The sequence below is a fragment of the Streptopelia decaocto genome, assembly GCF_964273445.1.
Source record: "Streptopelia decaocto genome assembly, chromosome: 5".
Taxonomy (NCBI): domain Eukaryota; kingdom Metazoa; phylum Chordata; class Aves; order Columbiformes; family Columbidae; genus Streptopelia; species Streptopelia decaocto.
In genome coordinates, this window is record NC_138659.1 from 72,514,657 (window position 1) to 72,534,401 (window position 19,745).

Here is a 19,745-nt window from a genome sequence, read left to right on the forward strand (position 1 = left end):
AGGTCGGACGGGTCCGACCAGTCAGGCTCACAAGGAAGGTGAAGATCGTTTCTCCTTCCAGCATCTGCTGATGTCCCCCCGCTGGTGGGACTGTTGTCCCTTCTCGCAGCGCCTTTCGCGTGTGCTCGTCACGGGCAATACCTGCGTAGGAACGTATCTTGGAAACACAGTTACTGTGAGATAAATTGGTTTGAGGTTTGTTGTTCGGCTGGTTTTCTAATTTACAAGCTGAGTACATCCTCGGGATATACATAGTGTTTCTTCCACTGATGTTTTGCAGTTTGGGGGCCATTAAATTCAAAGTGATAACACTAATCCCAATTCCTATTTCCATATTAATCCATTCCTGTCCCGTGTTTTCCTCTGCATGTATGACTGTTACAAACTGCTTAGCTGTCTCTGAAACGACACAAGCGCTGGCAGTCTCTGTGTTTTCCCGGCACGAAGCTGTTCCCGGTGCTGCTGTTGGCCACGTCCTGGCGGCGTTCCGGATTACCGCTGGTAACCCCACACACGTGGGCGCGCTGTGCAAGGCACGGGCAGAGTCCCACTGAAGCTCATTCCGTTTTGCAATCAGCGCTCATTTCATTCACGCATCAAGAAGTGGGAAATCTTCCAGATCAAACATGGAAGGAAAAGATAAACGATATAATGAGCCATTGGAGATAATCTAATCTTCATGGTCTAGTTAAACACACAGCACCATGATCACTAAAAACAAACTACCTATCTAAGAGGATAAATGTCTCTGTGCCAAATTCAACCCAAAAAATCCATCGCATCCTTCATCAACCGCCGGTCTTGTACCAGCCTGACAGAAATTTAATTCAAGCTGGCTCCTGAAAATAATTATTGTATTTTAAGAGTAGTAATCATTGGTCGGGACATGATTGAATGTGTCCATGCCTATTGACTTTTTCTATGATTTATAGCTTTGTTTAGTCGATATTCCCATCGAAATTGTATAATTAATTATAAGTGGGGCTGTCAGGTCTGCAGGATGGAGTGCCCTGATGAGTATTTGGGAAGATTAAATTTTCCTTAGCTGCACCGGCGCAAGGCTTGGGAATTTTCACAGCGCGGTGCCTGCTGGATAAAGATGTTTTCTGTGTGTTTAGCAGCTGCTTTAGCTCAAAATCCATTGATTTTTTCTAAGGGTATTTTTTTTTATCAGTGTGGTGTCTCCTCAGCAACATTGGAATGTGTACAGATGTGACAAACCTGGCAAATATTTATTATCCACAAGCTGCTTTATCATTGTCCATACACAGTTATTCCTTCTTCTTTACCTTGTAATCAACAAAAAGAATCTTAAAATATATTTCTAAAAATGAGTATTTTTTTATGAAAAATCTGATCTAGATACAAATTATCCGTTGAATAGAAATTCAGTTTGAAATGCATACAGCAATCTGTCAGGTCTCATTTTTCCAAACTAATCTGTAGCTCATTCCAAAGCGATCTTAGCAATTTACCTGCATTTATTACCTCAAAGTGCAGCGACCGCTCCACATCCTTGTGTTTCAGAAAGGGACACCAGATGTACCCAGCTGTGCAGTGACACAAAAAGAGGAAACCTGCTTGAGAGCAGCTGCAGCACTAATGCAAAACTCTGGCTGTCATTCCTGTCCCCGTTGCCCGTCAGAGCGGCGGCGCTGGGGCGGCCCTGCTGCGAGTTCGGCTTGGGGACTTGGCGTTAGGAAAAGCCTAACGAAAGAAAAGCCAGCCAGGATGATAACTTCATGAAAAAAATTGTAACAACTTATTGATTTGTACAAAAGAACCGCAAGCCACATGCTGCTGCTTTGGTAGTCAGTTAAAGAAATACATAGTATGAATGTAAAACCTCTTAATGACTACAGAGGAAGGATTTAATCATTAGGAATCATTTTATAAACTTGAACGACAATCAGAAATGAGAAGTGGTGCATACGTGCCTGTCTTTCACGTGAACCGCATTGAAGAGTCGGTCCAGATAGAAAGGAATGTACTGTCCGGCAGGTTTTGGCCGCGGCTGTGTAATGAGAGTAGTCAATGAATTAATTGTCCTAAGAGTGGAGGTGATGTCGTTCCTGCTGACCCGTGCTGCCTGCGGTCGGCTGCCGCGGGCGCAGCCGGTGGCCGATCCCGAGCCGTGGCTGCCCGCTCGCCCGGTCGCGGGGCCCGTGCGGCCCCGGACGCTGCGCGGTCACAGCGCTCGTTCCGAGCAGGCTGGAGGTGCTCTAGCGGAAAAGCCCAAGATCTCCAGCCCAGCTATTCATTAAACTGAAGTGCTGCCATTTCTTACTTGAATTGTGTTTATCATGGAAAAAAATAAGCAAAGATCCTGGCGTTGGTGTTGGTGCCCTCCCCGTGCTCGTACTGCACGGAGCCGACGGTGCCCGTCACGAGGCGCGTTCCCGCGCGGGCTGTGCCTGCGGCGGGCAGAGCCCTCCCTGCCCTGTCTGCTCGGCCTCGGCTCACCTGCTCCCAGAACAAAATTATAACGGGCTATAAAAATGGATTGAGTTATAAAGGCCTTATTCTTCTACACCAAGTAATGATTTAAAGTGGCCCGTTGTCATGCTAATTAACTCTGAGGTGTTATTACAACCAGTTCAGGCAAACATATTTTTAAATGATGAGTAATTTATTTGTGTTTTTTTTAATATTCCCAGGAAGTCCTGAAATGACATGCAAATTGAGAAGAAAGGTTTAGTCCATGAGGGACCTTTATTAAGCTTTTTGTGAGAATATGTGCGCTCGTGAAGGTTAAGGATCTGGCATCACTGAAAATGTATTAATCAAGAGACAAGATATAGCACAATGCACGCTTCCCAATGGCCTTGGCTCTGACCCTTTTAAAGATAATGGGAATACTGTCCACTAGGAACTAGATTAGGACGATCAAGTGCATTTCATCAGGGTTTGACTTGAACCGTGATCCCAGAGGTGAAAAGGCAGAGGTTTATCCACTGAGCCAACCAGCCCCTGTCCAGATAAAATCTTGAATATGATGTATAAGGGCAAATTAGGATAGGGAAGGAAATTGATTGCTCGGGACCATTGTTATCCGGGAGTGGCCATAAGGAGACCCTGTGCATCCTAAGCTGCCTCTCCTGTTCAGCGTGGTCATCCGAGGTGCCTGCATTTCATCACGCGCTAGTGGGAAAATGGCTTTGTGCTCTATTCCTTCACTCAAAACCAGTATTCTTATGCTTGGAATTGCAGTTGCTTAAGTTAGTGGTTAGTTGATATGCCACTGGATAAACTGCAAAATGACAGAAATAGGAAATACTATCAATAAATTGTTCTCAGTAGCAAACATAGATGTAAAGGCAGATTACAGGCAGAAATCAATCCGGATGTGCCGGGTTAGCTATCTGCTGCCAGCTTCACGTTCCAAATAAATGGATTGTTCTGGTGTAAATTTGCCCGTATCACAAAGTTACAAATTTGTCCCTGTCCTGTTTTACGCAGCTGTTGTATGTCTCGGGGCTATTTCAGGTGTACTGTGCTGTATGTCTTGTTCAAGTACAGTCTAAGGAGACAGTCCAACGTCTGTGTCGCACCCTTCCCGGGCGCCCCGCCTGGCCCCGCTTGGCAGATCCGGAGGAGCAGGGTGGGAATTTGAGTCTCCCCTGGTAAAGAAACGCCCCCAGGTTCAGGCGTTGGGAGTTGCAGGGTACGCCGTGTATGTGGGGGACACAGGGGCACTCCCCAGAGCCCCCTGGAGCGGGACCCCGGCGTTCGGGTGCCTCTGGGTCCCGCCCGCTCCCCAGAACACCCAGGTCAGCCGAGTCTGCCTCGCAGGCCTGGCTCAGGGGGGAGGTTTGCCAAATAAGAAGCGTGGATTGTAGTCTTTCTGCAAGAAAGGTCCAGGTTTTATCACTGTGTTAGTTATATTAAAACCGTATTCCACGTATTGTAATGCTTTTATCAAATTTCAGCTCACAGACCGACAGTCTGGCAGGACAATGCGTGCTGGTTTTAACTCCCTACCGGTGCAAGTCCGTGTTAGGTTTACGGTGACAGACACGTGCGCTGTGATGACGGGACAGGGCAGTGGGGTTCCCCAGCACTGGGCACTTCAGATGCAGCTGGACAGGTGCTGGGCCAGCTTGTCTAGTCTGAGCTTTGCCAGGAAAGGTTGGACCAGGTGATCCTTGAGGTCCCTTCCAACCTGGGACTCTGTGATTTTATGAATCTGCCACGTTTTCAAGCAGAATATTCCTAATTAAAATCTCTTAGTTTTAATGTTAGCATCCACTCAGTCATTCTTGCCATTTTGAATGAGTTATATTACAAGCTGTTGTGCACAGTTTATGAATTAATTACAATGATGTTAAAACATCTGTTCCTGTAAACTTTTGAAAAGGGAGATCTGCGTGACTGCAGTTGTGCAGAGTCCATTTTCTAAATCAAGGCAAGCACAGGAATCCCAGGAGAGTTAACGACAAAATGCTCGTTTTACCCTTGGAAAGCAGTAAGAGTGCGTTCGGACCGCGACGGGCCGGTACGCTCACGGAGACCTGGCCCTTGCCAGGAGGTCCCCTTTGCTTTCACGTCGTATTGATGTATTGAAGAGCAAAGAACGTTGGTTGGAGAAATGGGGCTGGAGCGCGGGCTGGTGGGAGCCGTAGTCTGGGTGGAAATGTGGCCGTGTGCGGCATTTCAGACGCTTCGGGCTCTTCAGGAGCTGTGGAGCGGGAGGGACGTGGTGCAGAGCGGCGCTTTGGTATGGAGCGGGAGGGACGCGGTGCAGAGCGGCGCTTTGGTGTGGAGCGGGAGGGACGCGGTGCAGAGCGGCGCTTTGGTGTGGAGCAGGAGCGGCGCTTTGGTGCAGAGCAGCGCTTTGGTGTGGAGCGGGAGCGGCGCTTTGGTGCAGAGCAGCGCTTTGGCAAGGAGCAGCGCTTTGGTGCCGAGCAGGAGCAGCGCTTTGGTGCCGAGCAGGAGCGGCGCTTTGGTGCCGAGCGGCGCTTTGGTGCGGAGCGGGAGGTTCGCGGTGCGGAGCAGCGCTTTGGTGCGGAGCAGCGCTTTGGTGCGGAGCGGCGCTTTGGTGCGGAGCGGCGCTTTGGCAAGGAGCGGCGCTTTGGCGCGGAGCGGCGCTTTGGTGCGGAGCAGTGCTTTGGCGCGGAGCGGCGCTTTGGCGCGGAGCGGCGCTTTGGCGCGGAGCGGCGCTTTGGCATGGAGCGGCGCTTTGGCAAGGAGCCGGCGCGCAGGAGAGGCGCTTGTGCTGCCGGAGCCAGAGCTGAGACCCAGCTGGCTTCAGGGCTTTGCACTTCTTAACTAACTGGTTTATTCTTCACACATACTTAAGTTTAGTCTCCTTTTTGAGAGCTAATTACCTGAGCAATACAACAGCATTCTGATTTGTTTTTCAATGCCAAGGATCTGCCAGGGTGGGTCTGGATCCTCCGCGGCGCATTGCGGATCGGCCGGGGGTTTCACTTCGGCTCATCCACACACGGAGTTCCAGCCTCAGGTCCACAGACTTGAGCTGGAAGAGTCTACAGGGGGCAGTTGGAAAAACCAGGATTCTGTGCAGAATCCAAGCGTGTGAAAAGTCTGGGAGGACCGCAGGCTGCGCTGGCAAAACGCGAGGGTTTGTGATTGCAGAGTTTGAAATCAGTTTTATCCAAACTGGTGTCGGGGTGTGTGTGTTACAGGACCAACCGCCGCCTGAGGCCCTTGAGTGCCGAGGGTCTTGTGCTGCCTGTGCCGGACCTTCCAACGCTGAGAAAAGCGTCTCTGGGGCAGTTTCTCTGTGCCGTGTACCCACCTTCATGTAGCAGTTCACCGCTGGTGACGCTGCCATTCAGGATGGACAGACAAGTTCTCAGAAATATGCAGAAATATAATAATATACAAAAGCAGTGGAAGTGGTACATTTGCGTTCAATAATTTTGGCTTTTTTTCTGTGAAACATTATTTTTAAAAATGGCTTTACGAGGGAAAGAAAATGAAGACTGGACAGATATAGTGATGCATCATTTTACAAAGTCTTAGCTAGAGAAAACAGTAGCTTTAAAGCAGGGCCAGAGCAGAGCGTGTACGACATTGTCGTGGATCCCCGCGGACCTTCGTCTGAAGTCAGTACACTGCTGGATCCGTTTCTAAGTATTTTTCTTTCGCTGCAAAGCTGGATAAAATTACTGTGTTTCCAAAGTCTCTTGAAAAAAATCATGTGCTACCCAAGGCTGGCAAAGGAGGTTACAGTGCCCAGCGTCCTCACATTTTAATTCTCTAAGGTCATTTCTGTATGGTCATCTCCTCTTTTTGGTCTGAAACTTCATTTCCCTTTCACAGCTGTGAATTCTCTGGTGGGCCCTGCAGATGGATGTGATAAATGCTGCTAATATCACCTCCTGATCTACCGGTGCTCTGACTTTGCTCTGTAGGTCTTGATGAGTAATTGCCGTTGTTCTACTCCAATGACTGAATTAAGTCACCCTGTTCTGACGGGTTCACACTGTGGTTTTAGCCAGGGTGGCCCGTGGCAGCAGGCCGATGGACACCGACCTTCCAGAAGTGTCTCATCGCTTTAAACTGATGCAAGCAAAATTACCTGCAGCTCTTCTGCTGGCTAAAGTCCGTTATAACCCTTTGATTACTGTCAGGCTACACAATAACAAAATACAGTATTCCAGATTATTATATTTGGTCGAAGCGCATGTGGACCATGAGCTGTGGGGCCATGAGCTGCAGCCCATGCCCCAGCCCAGGTGAGTCCCGGGGAAGGACCACACGGTACCGAGACCATCGTCCAGCCCCCACGGTACTGAGACCATCGTCCAGCCCACACGGTACCGAGGCCATCATCCAGCCCACACGGTACCGAGGCCATCGTCCAGCCCCCACGGTACCGAGACCATCGTCCAGCCCACACGGTACCGAGGCCATCATCCAGCCCACACGGTACCGAGGCCATCATCCAGCCCACACGGTACCGAGGCCATCATCCAGCCCGCACGGTACCGAGGCCATCATCCAGCCCCCACGGTACCGAGACCATCGTCCAGCCCACACGGTACCGAGGCCATCGTCCAGCCCACACGGTACCGAGGCCATCATCCAGCCCACACGGTACCGAGACCATCGTCCAGGCCACGCGGTACCGAGACCATCGTCCAGGCCACGCGGTACCGAGACCATCATCCAGCCCACACGGTACCGAGACCATCATCTAGCCCACACGGTACCGAGGCCATCGTCCAGCCCACACGGTACCGAGGCCATCGTCCAGCCCACACGGTACCGAGACCATCATCTAGCCCACACGGTACCAAGGCCATCGTCCAGCCCATATGATACCGAGACCATCATCCAGCCCATATGATACAGAGACCATCATCCAGCCCACGCGGTACCAAGACCATCGTCCAGCCCATACAGTGCCGAGACTATCGTCCAGCCCATGCAGTACTGAGACCATCGTGCAGCCCGCGCGGTACTGAGACCATCGTCCAGCCCATACAGTGCCGAGACCATCGTCCAGCCCATGCGGTACCAAGACCATCGTCCGGCCCGCGCGGTACTGAGACCATCGTCCGGCCCAGGCGGTTTCTGCTCACTGAGCGGCACCGGGTCCTGCAGACAGAGCCTGCGCAGAACCCCGCGCCCGGGCACCACGCATTGCCTTCTCACTCTTGTGCGTAAATGCCCTTGGACGCTGTAGTGCTGACACGAAAGGGGAGGAAGATCGGAACTCTCCTCAGCAGCTTTTATAGGCAACACCACTGCCTGGAAAAGCAAGAGTTTTGAAATTCTCTTGGGAGGTGATGGGCACTGCAGCTGATACAGGCAACAGCCCTGTATGCTTTTAATTCTTCTCAAATTAAATAGGGAATACCCTTCAGTGCAAATGCAATCGTTCTTTAGTTCTCGACAGAGAACTGCACCAACATCAAGCCAATTCCCGCTCAGGTCAATAGGAGCTTGAGTAGACAAGCTGATGGAAGCGTTTGGCTCATGAAGTCTGCTAAACAGAAATAAGTAACTTCAGACTACAAAATCCTAGCAACAAATTTAACCTGTTTTTAAAAACGATCGTGTGCCCTGTGATTCTTCCCGCGGGGCCAGGCCGGGCGCAGCGCGCTCCCCGTGCCGGCGGGCGCTGCTGGCGGTGCCTGGTGGCCGCGGGCTACCTGTGCCTGGTGGCCACGGGCTGGCTGTGCCTGGTGGCCGCGGGCTGGCTGTGCCTGGTGGCCGCGGGCTGGCTGTGCCTGGTGGCCACGGGCTGGCTGTGCCTGGTGGCGCGGGCTGGCTGTGCCTGGTGGCTGGGGGCTGCCTGTGCCTGGTGGCCGCGGGCTGGCGGTGCCTGGTGGCCGCGGGCTGCCTGTGCCTGGTGGCCGCGGGCTGGCGGTGCCTGGTGGCCGCGGGCTGGCTGTGCCTGGTGGCCGCGGGCTGGCTGTGCCTGGTGGCGCGGGCTGGCTGTGCCTGGTGGCCGCGGGCTGGCGGTGCCTGGTGGCCGCGGGCTGGTTGTGCCTGGTGGCGCGGGCTGGCGGTGCCTGGTGGCCGCGGGCTGGCGGTGCCTGGTGGCCGCGGGCTGGCGGTGCCTGGTGGCGCGGGCTGGCGGTGCCTGGTGGCCGCGGGCTGGCGGTGCCTGGTGGCCGCGGGCTGCCTGTGGCTGTGTGACTCGTGGGCTGGCCATGGCTGTGTGACTCGTGGGATGGGCGCCGTCTTCGTCTGGGAGATGTTCAGCAAACGTTCATGTTGGGCTGTTCACTGGACATTGTAAAGCAAATATCTTGACGTAGTATCAGCAGCTCAGTGGTTACAGCAGATAAGCACATGCACTGCATCGTCCTTGCTATCATTTGGGTATAAATACATTGGTGAACTGCCTATGACATATAGTTCTGGAATTAACTTCCAGCCACAGCATTTTAAAATCTCCGTGTAATTGTTCAGATTACCCCAGCACATCATGTAACACCTTAAAGATTTGGTTCTTAAGGATGATCTTATAATGAGTAAATTACATGGAACAATATATTGATTTTTAGGCCTTGAACTTAATTTCTTTGTCATTTTTAAGGCATTTAGAGTGGCAGATATACTCATGTTTACTGTTACAGGGATGACCTTGTTCACAATGCTGTTTAGTGTACAATATGGAAATAAGTGGGAAGTTTCTGATGAAATTTGTCATGAATAGAGTAAGTTCAAGGTGGATTTTTTTAAATACAAGGATATATACTTTTAGAGTAAAGACATTAGCCTGTGAGGTTCTGGGTGCTCCCCAGTATCATCTGGCCTACGCTGATGTTCATGCCCTCGCGGTGTACATTAGAACAGAAGATTCAGATGCTGTAACACAACCACTTAATATCTAGGAAAATATCAATAATTTGTTGAAATAAAATAATTATTTAAAATGCAACAAGAAATAAAAGTTTGTGCAAATAATCCAGTGAAAATATTGAACTGTTTCACACGTGAGGATAAATTGTCTGTAAGAAGCATTCCCTGAATATTTCTTCTAGGCACCTAGTTGGCCTTTGAGGTCCAGCTGGGTGATTGTGAGTTTTGGCTTTGTCATTTCGGGTTAAGGTCGTCCCTCCCCGGGACGTGGGAGCTGCTGGAGAGCGCGCACACCGCGCCCTGTTCTTGAGCCTGTCTCTCCGTGCCCTGCGCGCGGCTCGTCCGCACAGCACGGGCACAGCTGAGCACCTGCAGCAAACGCACACCGGAGGCTGCTTTGGGTAACAATGCGCATCTGAGCGCTTAGTCCGCTAGACCCCGGCCGCCCTTTAGTTTGCAAATATCATCACAGCAAGAACAATCTGAATGTGTAAAATTTTGAAAGTGTGAATTGGTGTGAGAGGACAATGCATCTATTTAACATCGCCCGCCCTTGGAATGCCCATGAGTAATTTATACCATTGTGTTCTGTGGAGCATTGTTCCTTTATTCAGTCCTTGCAGTTTCACACTTCAGAAATAACCCTCTTTCTCCTGATGCTTCCACTTTCCTGCTCTGATCTGTTTACTTGGCAACAGCAGGAAAAATGTATGTGCACTGTATTAATAGAAGCGCATTTCAAAGAGAAGGTCTAACTGGGGATGGCAGATGATTTTCCTGTACTAGATCCCCTTGGGCAGGTCGTGTGCTTGCAGTGGAGACACTTGCAGCAAGAAAGGGACAGTAGCATTTGTTTTCGGAGCCAGTCCGTATGTACGTGTTGTGGCTATACATACTTAAATATAGGATCACGCTCTGGAAACATGAGTGATGAACCATTTTTTCCTGACGTATGTTGAGATTATTTCAGTGAGAATAACGGCTGAACCATCCCAACATTTTTGGGATTGAGCGTATTATTAGATCCATACCGTAACTCTGCACACAGATGTTTATGAATATTTATCCAAACATTGTGGGTACTCAGGCTTTGATCAGATGGTAAAACGTGTATAAAGTACCTGCAGTTATTTGTATTGCAAAATCCAACATCCCATCCCCGAGCTGGTGTCAGCCGCACCAGAGCAGGGAGCGCTGCCCGTTACGTGGCAGCCCCATCCCTGTCCCCATCCATCCTCATCCCCGTTCCCATCCCCGTCCTCATCCCCATCCATCCTCATCCCTGTTCCCATCCCCGTCCTCATCCCCATCCATCCTCATCCCCGTTCCCATCCCCATTCTCATCCCCATCCATCCTCATTCCCATTCCCATCCCCATCCTCATCCCCATCCATCCTCATCCCCGTTCCCATCCCCGTCCTCATCCCCATCCATCCTCATCCCCGTTCCCATCCCCATCCCCGTCCCCATCCATCCTCATCCCCGTTCCCATCCCCGTCCTCATCCCCATCCATCCTCATCCCTGTTCCCATCCCCGTCCTCATCCCCATCCATCCTCATCCCCGTTCCCATCCCCATCCTCATCCCCATCCATCCTCATCCCCGTTCCCATCCCCATCCCCGTCCCCATCCATCCTCATCCCCGTTCCCATCCCCATCCTCATCCCCATCCATCCTCATCCCCGTTCCCATCCCCATCCTCATCCCCATCCATCCTCATCCCCGTTCCCATCCTCGTCCTCATCCCCATCCATCCTCATCCCCGTTCCCATCCCCGTCCTCATCCCCATCCATCCTCATCCCCATCCCATCCCATCCCATCCCCACCCCCCATCCTCCCCCTGGCGCAGGAGCCGGCCGGAGCGCAGCTGAGGCTGCGGCAGGGCCTGGCAGAGGCCGCTCCAGCCGGGCAGGTGCTCAGGTAGCTGCTTTTCACACAGATAATTAATGTGTACAAGTAGCTGCTAATTGCACATTTCAGGAATGATTGATGAGGTGACAGAGGAGAAAGAGGGACACAATCTCATTTCTTTGGGAGGCTCCGCGCTCATACAATGGTATCAGCGCAGCTGTGCGATGGGACATGATTAATGGACGCGGCAAGCACGCCGCGGTCGTGCGGGTGCTGTTGGGACGGCACGCTTGTCAGAACAGAAAGCGGCACTTAGAGCGACGGCCACTAAGAGCGCAGAGTGAGCTTTTCGTCTTGTAACTCGCTAATGCACGGGATGTCAGGCTCAGCACCCGCCGCGGTTCTGAAATAAGGTCGTTTATGTCCATCAGAACAGTTACTGGTTTAATGTGGGCGATTATCACTGACTCGTTATGAGCAGGTTTGTGTTTATGAACAAAAGTCTGCAGAGCTTTATTTTCTCTGTAGGGGTCCAGGGGAAAACAAATTTGGCAAGAACTAGTATTTATACGGGACATTAAATCTCGACTTAGGAACGTCTCTGTTAAATCTCTGCTTGCAGGACTGTATCTTGGCTGCCTGGGAACACATTTTACCGATTGTCACGTATCCCTTTTCCTGCTATCGACAGGCGCCACCCCGAATAGGTGTACAAAACACGGCTTGTCTTTGCTCAGGAAGAGTGATGTGCACATCCTTGTGTTTAATGTACCTTCTTATCTCAGCTGAAGATAATATAAAGTAATATAACACTCTTGCTGGCATTTTTGTGGGCTGATTATCATATCAGTTTGCTGTACTTTTTAATGCTAGTCCGCTTTATCTCTGAAAAGATTGCTAATAAAATTTGAAACAAATCAGCTCTCTTGCAGTAGTACATGTGCATATAGGTCAGCGCTGTAAGGAGCCAGTGCTGCGTGTTTCGCTGAGGGGAAAGGGACATACCGAACGCTTTTCTCAATGAACTGGTTAGGTATCAAATAGTACTGAGCGGTTTGCATTGTGTTTAAAAAACTGTTATATGAGGGATATACCTCAGGCTGTGTAATCAAAGTCCCTGTTTATTTTCTTTTATATAATGTAGTATTAATATTTTCAAATTGCTTCGGTTCAACATTAAAGAGTGAATACGTTTCTTTCTGTCTTTTATAGCTTTTAGAATTTGACAGAGAGCTGTCAGTCTTTAAAGACAGATTGTATGAACTGGACATCTCATTTCCTCCCAGGTAAGATTCATATATAATCCATTTCTTTAACTAGCTAGCTAAAACATAATTGTTACTAGCACTGTAGGTGGAATGTGAGTGTTCCCGTATGTGTTGCAGAAATGATAACGATCTTTGTTTTCAGCAGTTTCGTTCTCCCACATCCCCTCCACCAGTCCATGAGCCCGTGCCCACAGCGCCCACAGCGCCTGCAGTGCCCGCAGCGCCCACAGCGCCCACAGCGCCCGCCCACAGCGCCCACAGCGCCCACAGTGCCCGCCCACAGTGCCCGCAGCGCCAACAGTGCCCGCAGCGCCCACAGCGCCCACAGCGCCCGCCCACAGCGCCCACAGCGCCCACAGTGCCCGCCCACAGCGCCCACAGCGCCCACAGCGCCCACAGTGCCCGCCCACAGCGCCCGCAGTGCCCACCGTGCCCACAGTGCCCGCAGTGCCCACCGCGCCCACAGTGCCCACAGCGCCCACAGTGCCCACAGCGCCCGCAGCGCCCCCCGTCTGGCGGCGGCCGGTCCCGTCCTGCGCCGCGGCGGTGACACAGCCCGGCGCGGCTGTGCGGGGACACGGGTGCTGACCACATAACCTGTTAAAATACCTCATTGACAGCACAGCTGGAAACTGCCCAGTGGCGGCACTCGGGGATGGAGCCCAGAGCTCCAGGGGCTCCAGGAGCATCAGGAGAGACAGCAGGAACCCAAATTCTGCTTTTCGGTTTCACTAAACAGGTTATATAACTGCTAATACTGTTAGAATAATTTTGCTCTTTTTTTAATGCACATGCATTATTTTAATCAGCTATATTCCTTTGGTTAATTTTAGCTGTGAATAGAGAAGTATTGCTCTCAAACGACACCAGGGTTTTTGCAGACAGCAGCGCTGTTCAGGAGAAATCCATGGAAAACTTGGTACAGTTTTAAACATGTGGCCCTTTCCGAGAATGAAGAAGTCAAATCTCACAGCTGCTTTTACAGGAGGGACATACTGCAGTCACAAAGAGGGTTCAAGTTACAGGAAATCGTAGATAAAAACATACTTTTTGTATACTTCTTTTTTAACAGACACAATGTTCTTAAATATTGCTATTTTGTTCTTTGTGGACAGATAGAAAAGTATGATGTTTCGGCATACACTAAGGAAAAATTTGGAAAGCATGCCATTTTGGTATCATAATTTCATCATTTCTCAGCAGCCAGCTGTGATGCTGATTGTGCCGATCCCCTGGGACAGTGCAGTGTGCACGGCCAGGTTACCGCGCTCTGAGTTGTTCCTATTGATTATGGTAACGGCAGGCGGTGTGTACGTCTCTGGGTGTATTTCAGTAGCCGTGTGCCTGGTCAGGGTAACAGGAGCTGAGGGGGAATACATAGGAATTCTTTCCCAGAAATGCTCTTCTACTTGGTTTCACCAACATTAGTGCTTTCAGACAGGACACTTTGGCAAAAATACGTTGTAGCATGAATGGCTTGCAGATTCTTCAGACCTTTCTGTCAGTACCGTTTGGTGTCATTCTGCTCTCAGCGAAGATCAGAGATTTGGTGTGAGCAGTCTTTTTATCTCAGTTGTACTCTTGGTCTGCCTGTGAAACAATGTGAACATCTGGCCAAGGTCTAAACCCTTGAAAAATTTCTTTTCACAAATACGTCCAGTTCTCAGTAGAGATACGTTTGTTATTATTTTAGTGGTTACGTTTCTTGCAAATTAGAGCCAGAGTGGACGCAACCCAGGGTTTTCCTCACAGCTGCCAAGGGCCATCCGCTGTGAGGCTGCGGGCAGGTACCAAGTGAGCCTTCTCTCCCTCACGTCCCGCTGGAGCTCGTAGCCGGGAAACCTCCGCGAGCGAGACGCGGCTGGAACCGGCGCCGCGGAGGAGCCGCCCGGTAGCCGCGCAGGGACAGGGACGGGGACGGGGACAGGGACGGGGACAGGGACGGCTCCGCTCGCGCTCAGGCAGAAGCGGCCGGAAGAGGAAAGCTCCAGCAAACTGGCTGGTGAGAGGCCGGGACAGTGAGACGGGGCTGCGGAGGCGGGAGGAACAGGCGAGGAGGCTCTGGAGTGTTGGGGGAGAGCGGTGAAAACCGCAGGGAGAGCGGGGTGGCCACAGGACGCTGCCCGTGGGACGTGACAGAGAGCTGGTCTTGCCCTTCCCAGGTGAAAACGGGCAGCTGGGAGAAAGATGGTGTGTGTCCCTTCCGTGTCCCTTCCTAGCGCTGATCCACAGGGAGCGAGGCAGGCGGCTGCTGTCAGGGTGCTGGGGGATCCGTCAGGCCGAGGTGACCCCACTGCTCCTCGAGGGACGGCCAGAATGGAGCTGTGGCTGGATCCACCTCCCCAAACACACTGAATTTGGTGGCATTCCCGTGTTCCTGCCCCGAACCGCCGCGCAGTGCCGGTGCCGTGCCGTGGCCGCGGCTCGGCAGCGCTGGGGGATGTGGAACTCAGCACTGTCTGCCCTTCACCGCGCTCGGGCGCTGGAAACAAACGGTCCGCGCTGCCGAGGTGGAAGGAGACACGTCTGAGCAGAGACCCTGTCCAGACCCTGGGGGCAGCTGCAAGGCCATTTCCAGGCTCACCCCTTCACCTCTGTGCCCACCAGTTCCCAGCTGGGGCTCCGTGAGCAGCTGGGGGTGGGAAGGGGCTCAGCGGAACCTGCAGCCCCCTGCACCCAGCCCCGTGGACCACGGACCCCAGCCCCATAGACCCAACCCTGCAGACCCCAGCCCCACGGACCCCAGCCCTGGAGACCCCAACCCTGCAGACCCCAGCCCCACGGACCCCAGCCCTGGAGACCCCAGCCCCGCAGACCCCAGCCCCGCGGACCCCAGCCCCGGAGACCCCAGCCCTGGAGACCCCACCCCCGCAGACCCCAGCCCCGCAGACCCCAGCCCCGCGGACCCCAGCCCCGCAGACCCCAGCCCTGGAGACCTCAGCCCCGCAGACCCCAGCCCCGCAGACCCCAGCCCCGCGGACCCCAGCCCCGCGGACCCCAGCCCCGCAGACCCCAGCCCCGCGGACCCCAGCCCCGCAGACCCCAGCCCTGGAGACCTCAGCCCCGCAGACCCCAGCCCCGCAGACCCCAGCCCTGTGCTGCTCTTCTCTGCCGGGGGGCAGTGTGTGGGATCAGCGTGCAGCTCTGTGACTAAGGAGTAGTAATGATAGCAATGGTGATAAGTTTTACATACTGAAAGCTGGCACTGCCTTGGAAGAGGTGCTAACACTGAGCTTATATAACACAACATTTATTTGAACTCAAGCAGAAAATACTGATAAAATATGCTAATTTAATATTAGAATATTCCTAAAAATACAAGATGTAAAGCCAACCAGCTAGATTCATGCATATACAAAGAGGAGATTGGCTTGCCTTAGGGTGCGTTTCTCACCCATCCCTCCTCGTGGTCTGGGCCACACAGCGCGGGAATCCTGGTTTCTGCTCCGTGATCCTCGCACCGAGCTCGGTTGGGCTCCGTGATCTTGAGGGTCTCTTCCAACCAAAACGTTGCTGAGGTTCTCGGCTCGGTGAGAAGTCCCGCCGAATGAACGGCAGCAGAGCCGGTTCACAGCCGGGAGAGCTACTGCAGGTCAGTAGTTTCTCCTCCATTTTTCCCTCATTTTTTATTTTCTTCTGGAAAAAAAAAAAAAACAGTAGCTTATCATGGCTTAACTGCTTTTATATACTCTTTGTAAATATGAGCTTCACGTATAAGATATTTGTCATATATCCAGTCATACTAGATTTTGTATTTTTAACCAAAGGAGGATATGATTAGTCCTGTATATTTAGAAACTACTTCTTTAAGCTTCTTGGTACTCTTAGCTGGAAAGTGTGTGATGCACGCATTTGTTCTGCAAATGCATCAAACAAAGCCTTTGTCACCGGAGGGAGACACAGAAAGCTCTCGTCATTTCTTGTGTCAGGCTTGTGTGCTTAACGAGCGAGCATCTGAAATCAGAATGAAGTTGTGAGCAGTTGTAATGATAGCCTTAAAGTGCTATTTCAGAACTTCTTTTATAAATGAGATTTTAATTACAGTCCATTGATTCAGTCTGTGAATTACCCTCTTACTTCTGTTCTTAGTCCGTGGTGTTACGGTTTTACATCATGGGATGCCGGCCAACAACTGAAGTCCGGGTATCCTGGTTAAAATGGGACTGAGCGCATTTAGTACTGCACTTCACATCTCAAAAGATGAAAGATCAGTTAGGACAGTTTTTATTTCATTTGCTTCATCATTTGTGCATACAATTAATTATCCAGTTTGCACAAAGAGTTCTACAAATCAATAGCCCGGTTGCATTCCTGCCTTACTTGTCAATTTTCACGTCAGAAAGCGTGCTCGAGATCCAGTGTGCTCTGGAGATGAATGGAAGAGGTCACATCCCTTGGAGTTTAAGCAGACAAAGTTACTTATCAATTCTTTTTTTATCAGCATAAACTGTTTATTCTCTGGACTATATCACGAGATGCTGTTGATACAGGATCACACCTGGTCTGGGTGGACGCGTTGCTGCTGCAAGTCGGTGGTGGGTTTGTGGTTAACTCTGGTGGGGCCAAAACTCCCCCCCGCAGTCCCCGGTTTGTGCTCCCGCCACCCCGAGCAGCGTTCCAGCCACACAGACTGCAGGGGCGCGGGGGGACATGCGCTGCGGTCACCGCCCTGTCCCCGGTTTGTGTTCCGCCGCCCCGAGCAGCGTTCCAGCGGTGCAGGTTGCAGGGGGATGCACTGCGGTCACCGCCCTGTCCCCGGTTTGTGTTCCGCCGCCCCGAGCAGCGTTCCAGTGGTGCAGGTTGCGGGGGACACGCTGCGGTCACTGCCCTGTCCCTGGTTTGTGTTCCGCCGCCCCGAGCAGCGTTCCAGCGGTGCAGGTTGCGGGGGACACGCGCTGCGGTCACCGCCCTGTCCCCGGTTCCTGCTGTGACACACGCCCTGGTCCTGCCGGGACGTGCCGCGGCCCCGTCATCGGGGTCGGCTCTGGGTCAGACCCTGGTGCTGTAGCGTGGGAACGGGCCACGTCCTGATCTAGATGGCAAGCAGGAGCGCAGTCCCCTCTCCCGGGCCGGGCGGCGGGGTGACCGCGCTGCTTTTCTCCAATAGCATTTTTCTCAGCTGTGACCGTACAAGTATTTTTGGAATCAAAATGAAATTTGAGTCTGTGGTTACAAAAACGAGGGTAAACGTATGGCTGTTCTAGGGAGTATTTGGAAGTTTTGGTGTCCCCAAAGTGCTTATATATACGGACTGAGAAAATAATCAAATCTGATTCTTGCGTATTCTCGGTGTACATTTAAGATTATGAAAGAAGTTATTCTGTTGTGATCATCCGAATGGAGGACATTTTTGTACATGTCTGTGGTTTAATTGTTTTATATTGATATATCTACTTCTTTTATGTCACCTTTCCTGAATTTCTAATGAAGCCACGACAGCCGTGTAGGCATCTATTCCTATACTGGTAAGAGGTTTTTTGAAGGAAATGACCATGCTTTGCTCTTTAGACAAACCTTCTTATGAGCAAGTCATCGTGTAGAACTTGGGTACTCGTTGAAAAGTTCGGGTATCTCCCCACGCGGCACCGCGGGCTGTGCCAGCGCCGCGGGGCGATGTGCCCGCGCCAGGGGCCCCGTGCACGGCCGCGCCGGGACCGGAGGGGAAACAGCCGCGAGTGAGAAAAACAAAGGAAAAGGCGTTTGTCGTGAAATACACCGCTGAGACTATGGAAAAACGCAAACTGTTACAGAAACTGCTCTTAAAACCCCCAAGATTCTTTCTGTCTTTTTATTTAGGGACCTACAATTCTGGAGCTGTCAAAGCTTCTTGTTGTTCGTTTTCCGTTTCACTGAGACAGCATTGCAATAGAGGTAGGAACAGCAATGCTGGCTTCCTGGGTAAATTTCAAACTGTTGAACGCCATAATGAGATGATAACGTGTTGTAATATTCTCTGTTTTTTTGTTCTTCTCCAGTGTATTTATAGTTGCCAGTCTCACTGTGCTCATCTAAATTCACCTTCGGTGTGCTTTTCTGTAGTCTGTTACTTCTCTTTTCAGTTGATTGTAAACTACATTCACTAATTAGTGAGAGCACTTAACTCTTGCTACTTGTTAGAGAAGGCATCTCAGAAATCATTATTCACGGGTCTTGGCAAAAAACTGGGTCTTTGTATATTTCCAGCTACTGCATCATGCTGTTTAATACCAGCTTTTAAAGCTGAACTTGATATAAACCTTTCCTTATTTCCTTTCCAGTCCCTGTGCTAATGGTTCCTAAAAGTAAAATTTTGATGTTGTAATAAATATCAAATAGAGAGTTACTTTTTCATCCTGTAGGGAGTGGAGAGCCTATACTGAGTCAAGAATACTTTAACGTACATTTTTTCAAGCGAGTGCCTCCTGCTCGCCTCTGAGCCGCCGCGCAGACCGTTGTGGAGCCGCGGCGGCACCGGCCGGCTGCCCGCTGCTGCCTGCCCGCTCTGCTGCCCGCTGCTGCCTGCCCACTCTGCTGCCCGCTGCTGCCTGCCCGCTCTGCTGCCCGCTCTGCTGCCCGCTGCTGCCTGCCCGCTCTGCTGCCCACTCTGCTGCCTGCCCGCTGCTGCCCGCTGCTGCCTGCCCGCTCTGCTGCCCACTCTGCTGCCTGCCCGCTGCTGCCCGCTGCTGCCTGCCCGCTCTGCCGCCCACTGCTGCCTGCCCACTCTGCTGCCCGCTGCTGCCCGCTCTGCTGCCCGCTGCTGCCCGCTCTGCTGCCCACTGCTGCCTGCCCGCTCTGCTGCCCACTCTGCTGCCTGCCTGCTGCTGCCTGCTGCTGCCCACTGCTGCCTGCCCGCTCTGCCGCCCACTGCTGCCTGCCCGCTCTGCTGCCCGCTCTGCTGCCCACTGCTGCCTGCCCGCTCTGCTGCCCGCTGCTGCCTGCCCGCTCTGCTGCCCACTCTGCTGCCCGCTGCTGCCTGCTGCTGCCCGCTGCTGCCTGCCCGCTCTGCCGCCCACTGCTGCCTGCCCGCTCTGCTGCCCGCTGCTGCCCGCTCTGCTGCCCGCTGCTGCCTGCCCGCTGCTGCCTGCCCGCTCTGCTGCCCGCTCTGCTGCCCGCTCTGCTGCCCGCTGCTGCCCGCTGCTGCCTGCCCGCTCTGCTGCACGCTCTGCTGCCCGCTGCTGCCTGCCCGCTGCTGCCTGCCCGCTCTGCTGCACGCTCTGCTGCCCGCTGCTGCCTGCCCGCTGCTGCCTGCCTGCTCTGCTGCCCGCTCTGCTGCCCGCTCTGCTGCCCGCTGCTGTCTGCCCGCTGCTGCCTGCCTGCTCTGCTGCCCGCTGCTGTCTGCCCGCTGCTGTCTGCCCGCTGCT

The 19,745-nt window shown here is 52.5% G+C and overlaps 1 protein-coding gene across 1 annotated transcript in view; it reads left to right on the top strand.

The window, feature by feature from the left end:
• The window catches only part of INPP5A (inositol polyphosphate-5-phosphatase A), a 219,139-nt gene that overhangs the window by 179,424 nt on the left and 19,970 nt on the right, over positions 1-19,745 (top strand). The window contains exon 12 of the mRNA XM_082054376.1: positions 12,350-12,423. Coding sequence (XP_081910502.1) covers positions 12,350-12,423 — 74 coding nt within the window. The remainder of the gene's footprint in view (positions 1-12,349; positions 12,424-19,745) is intronic.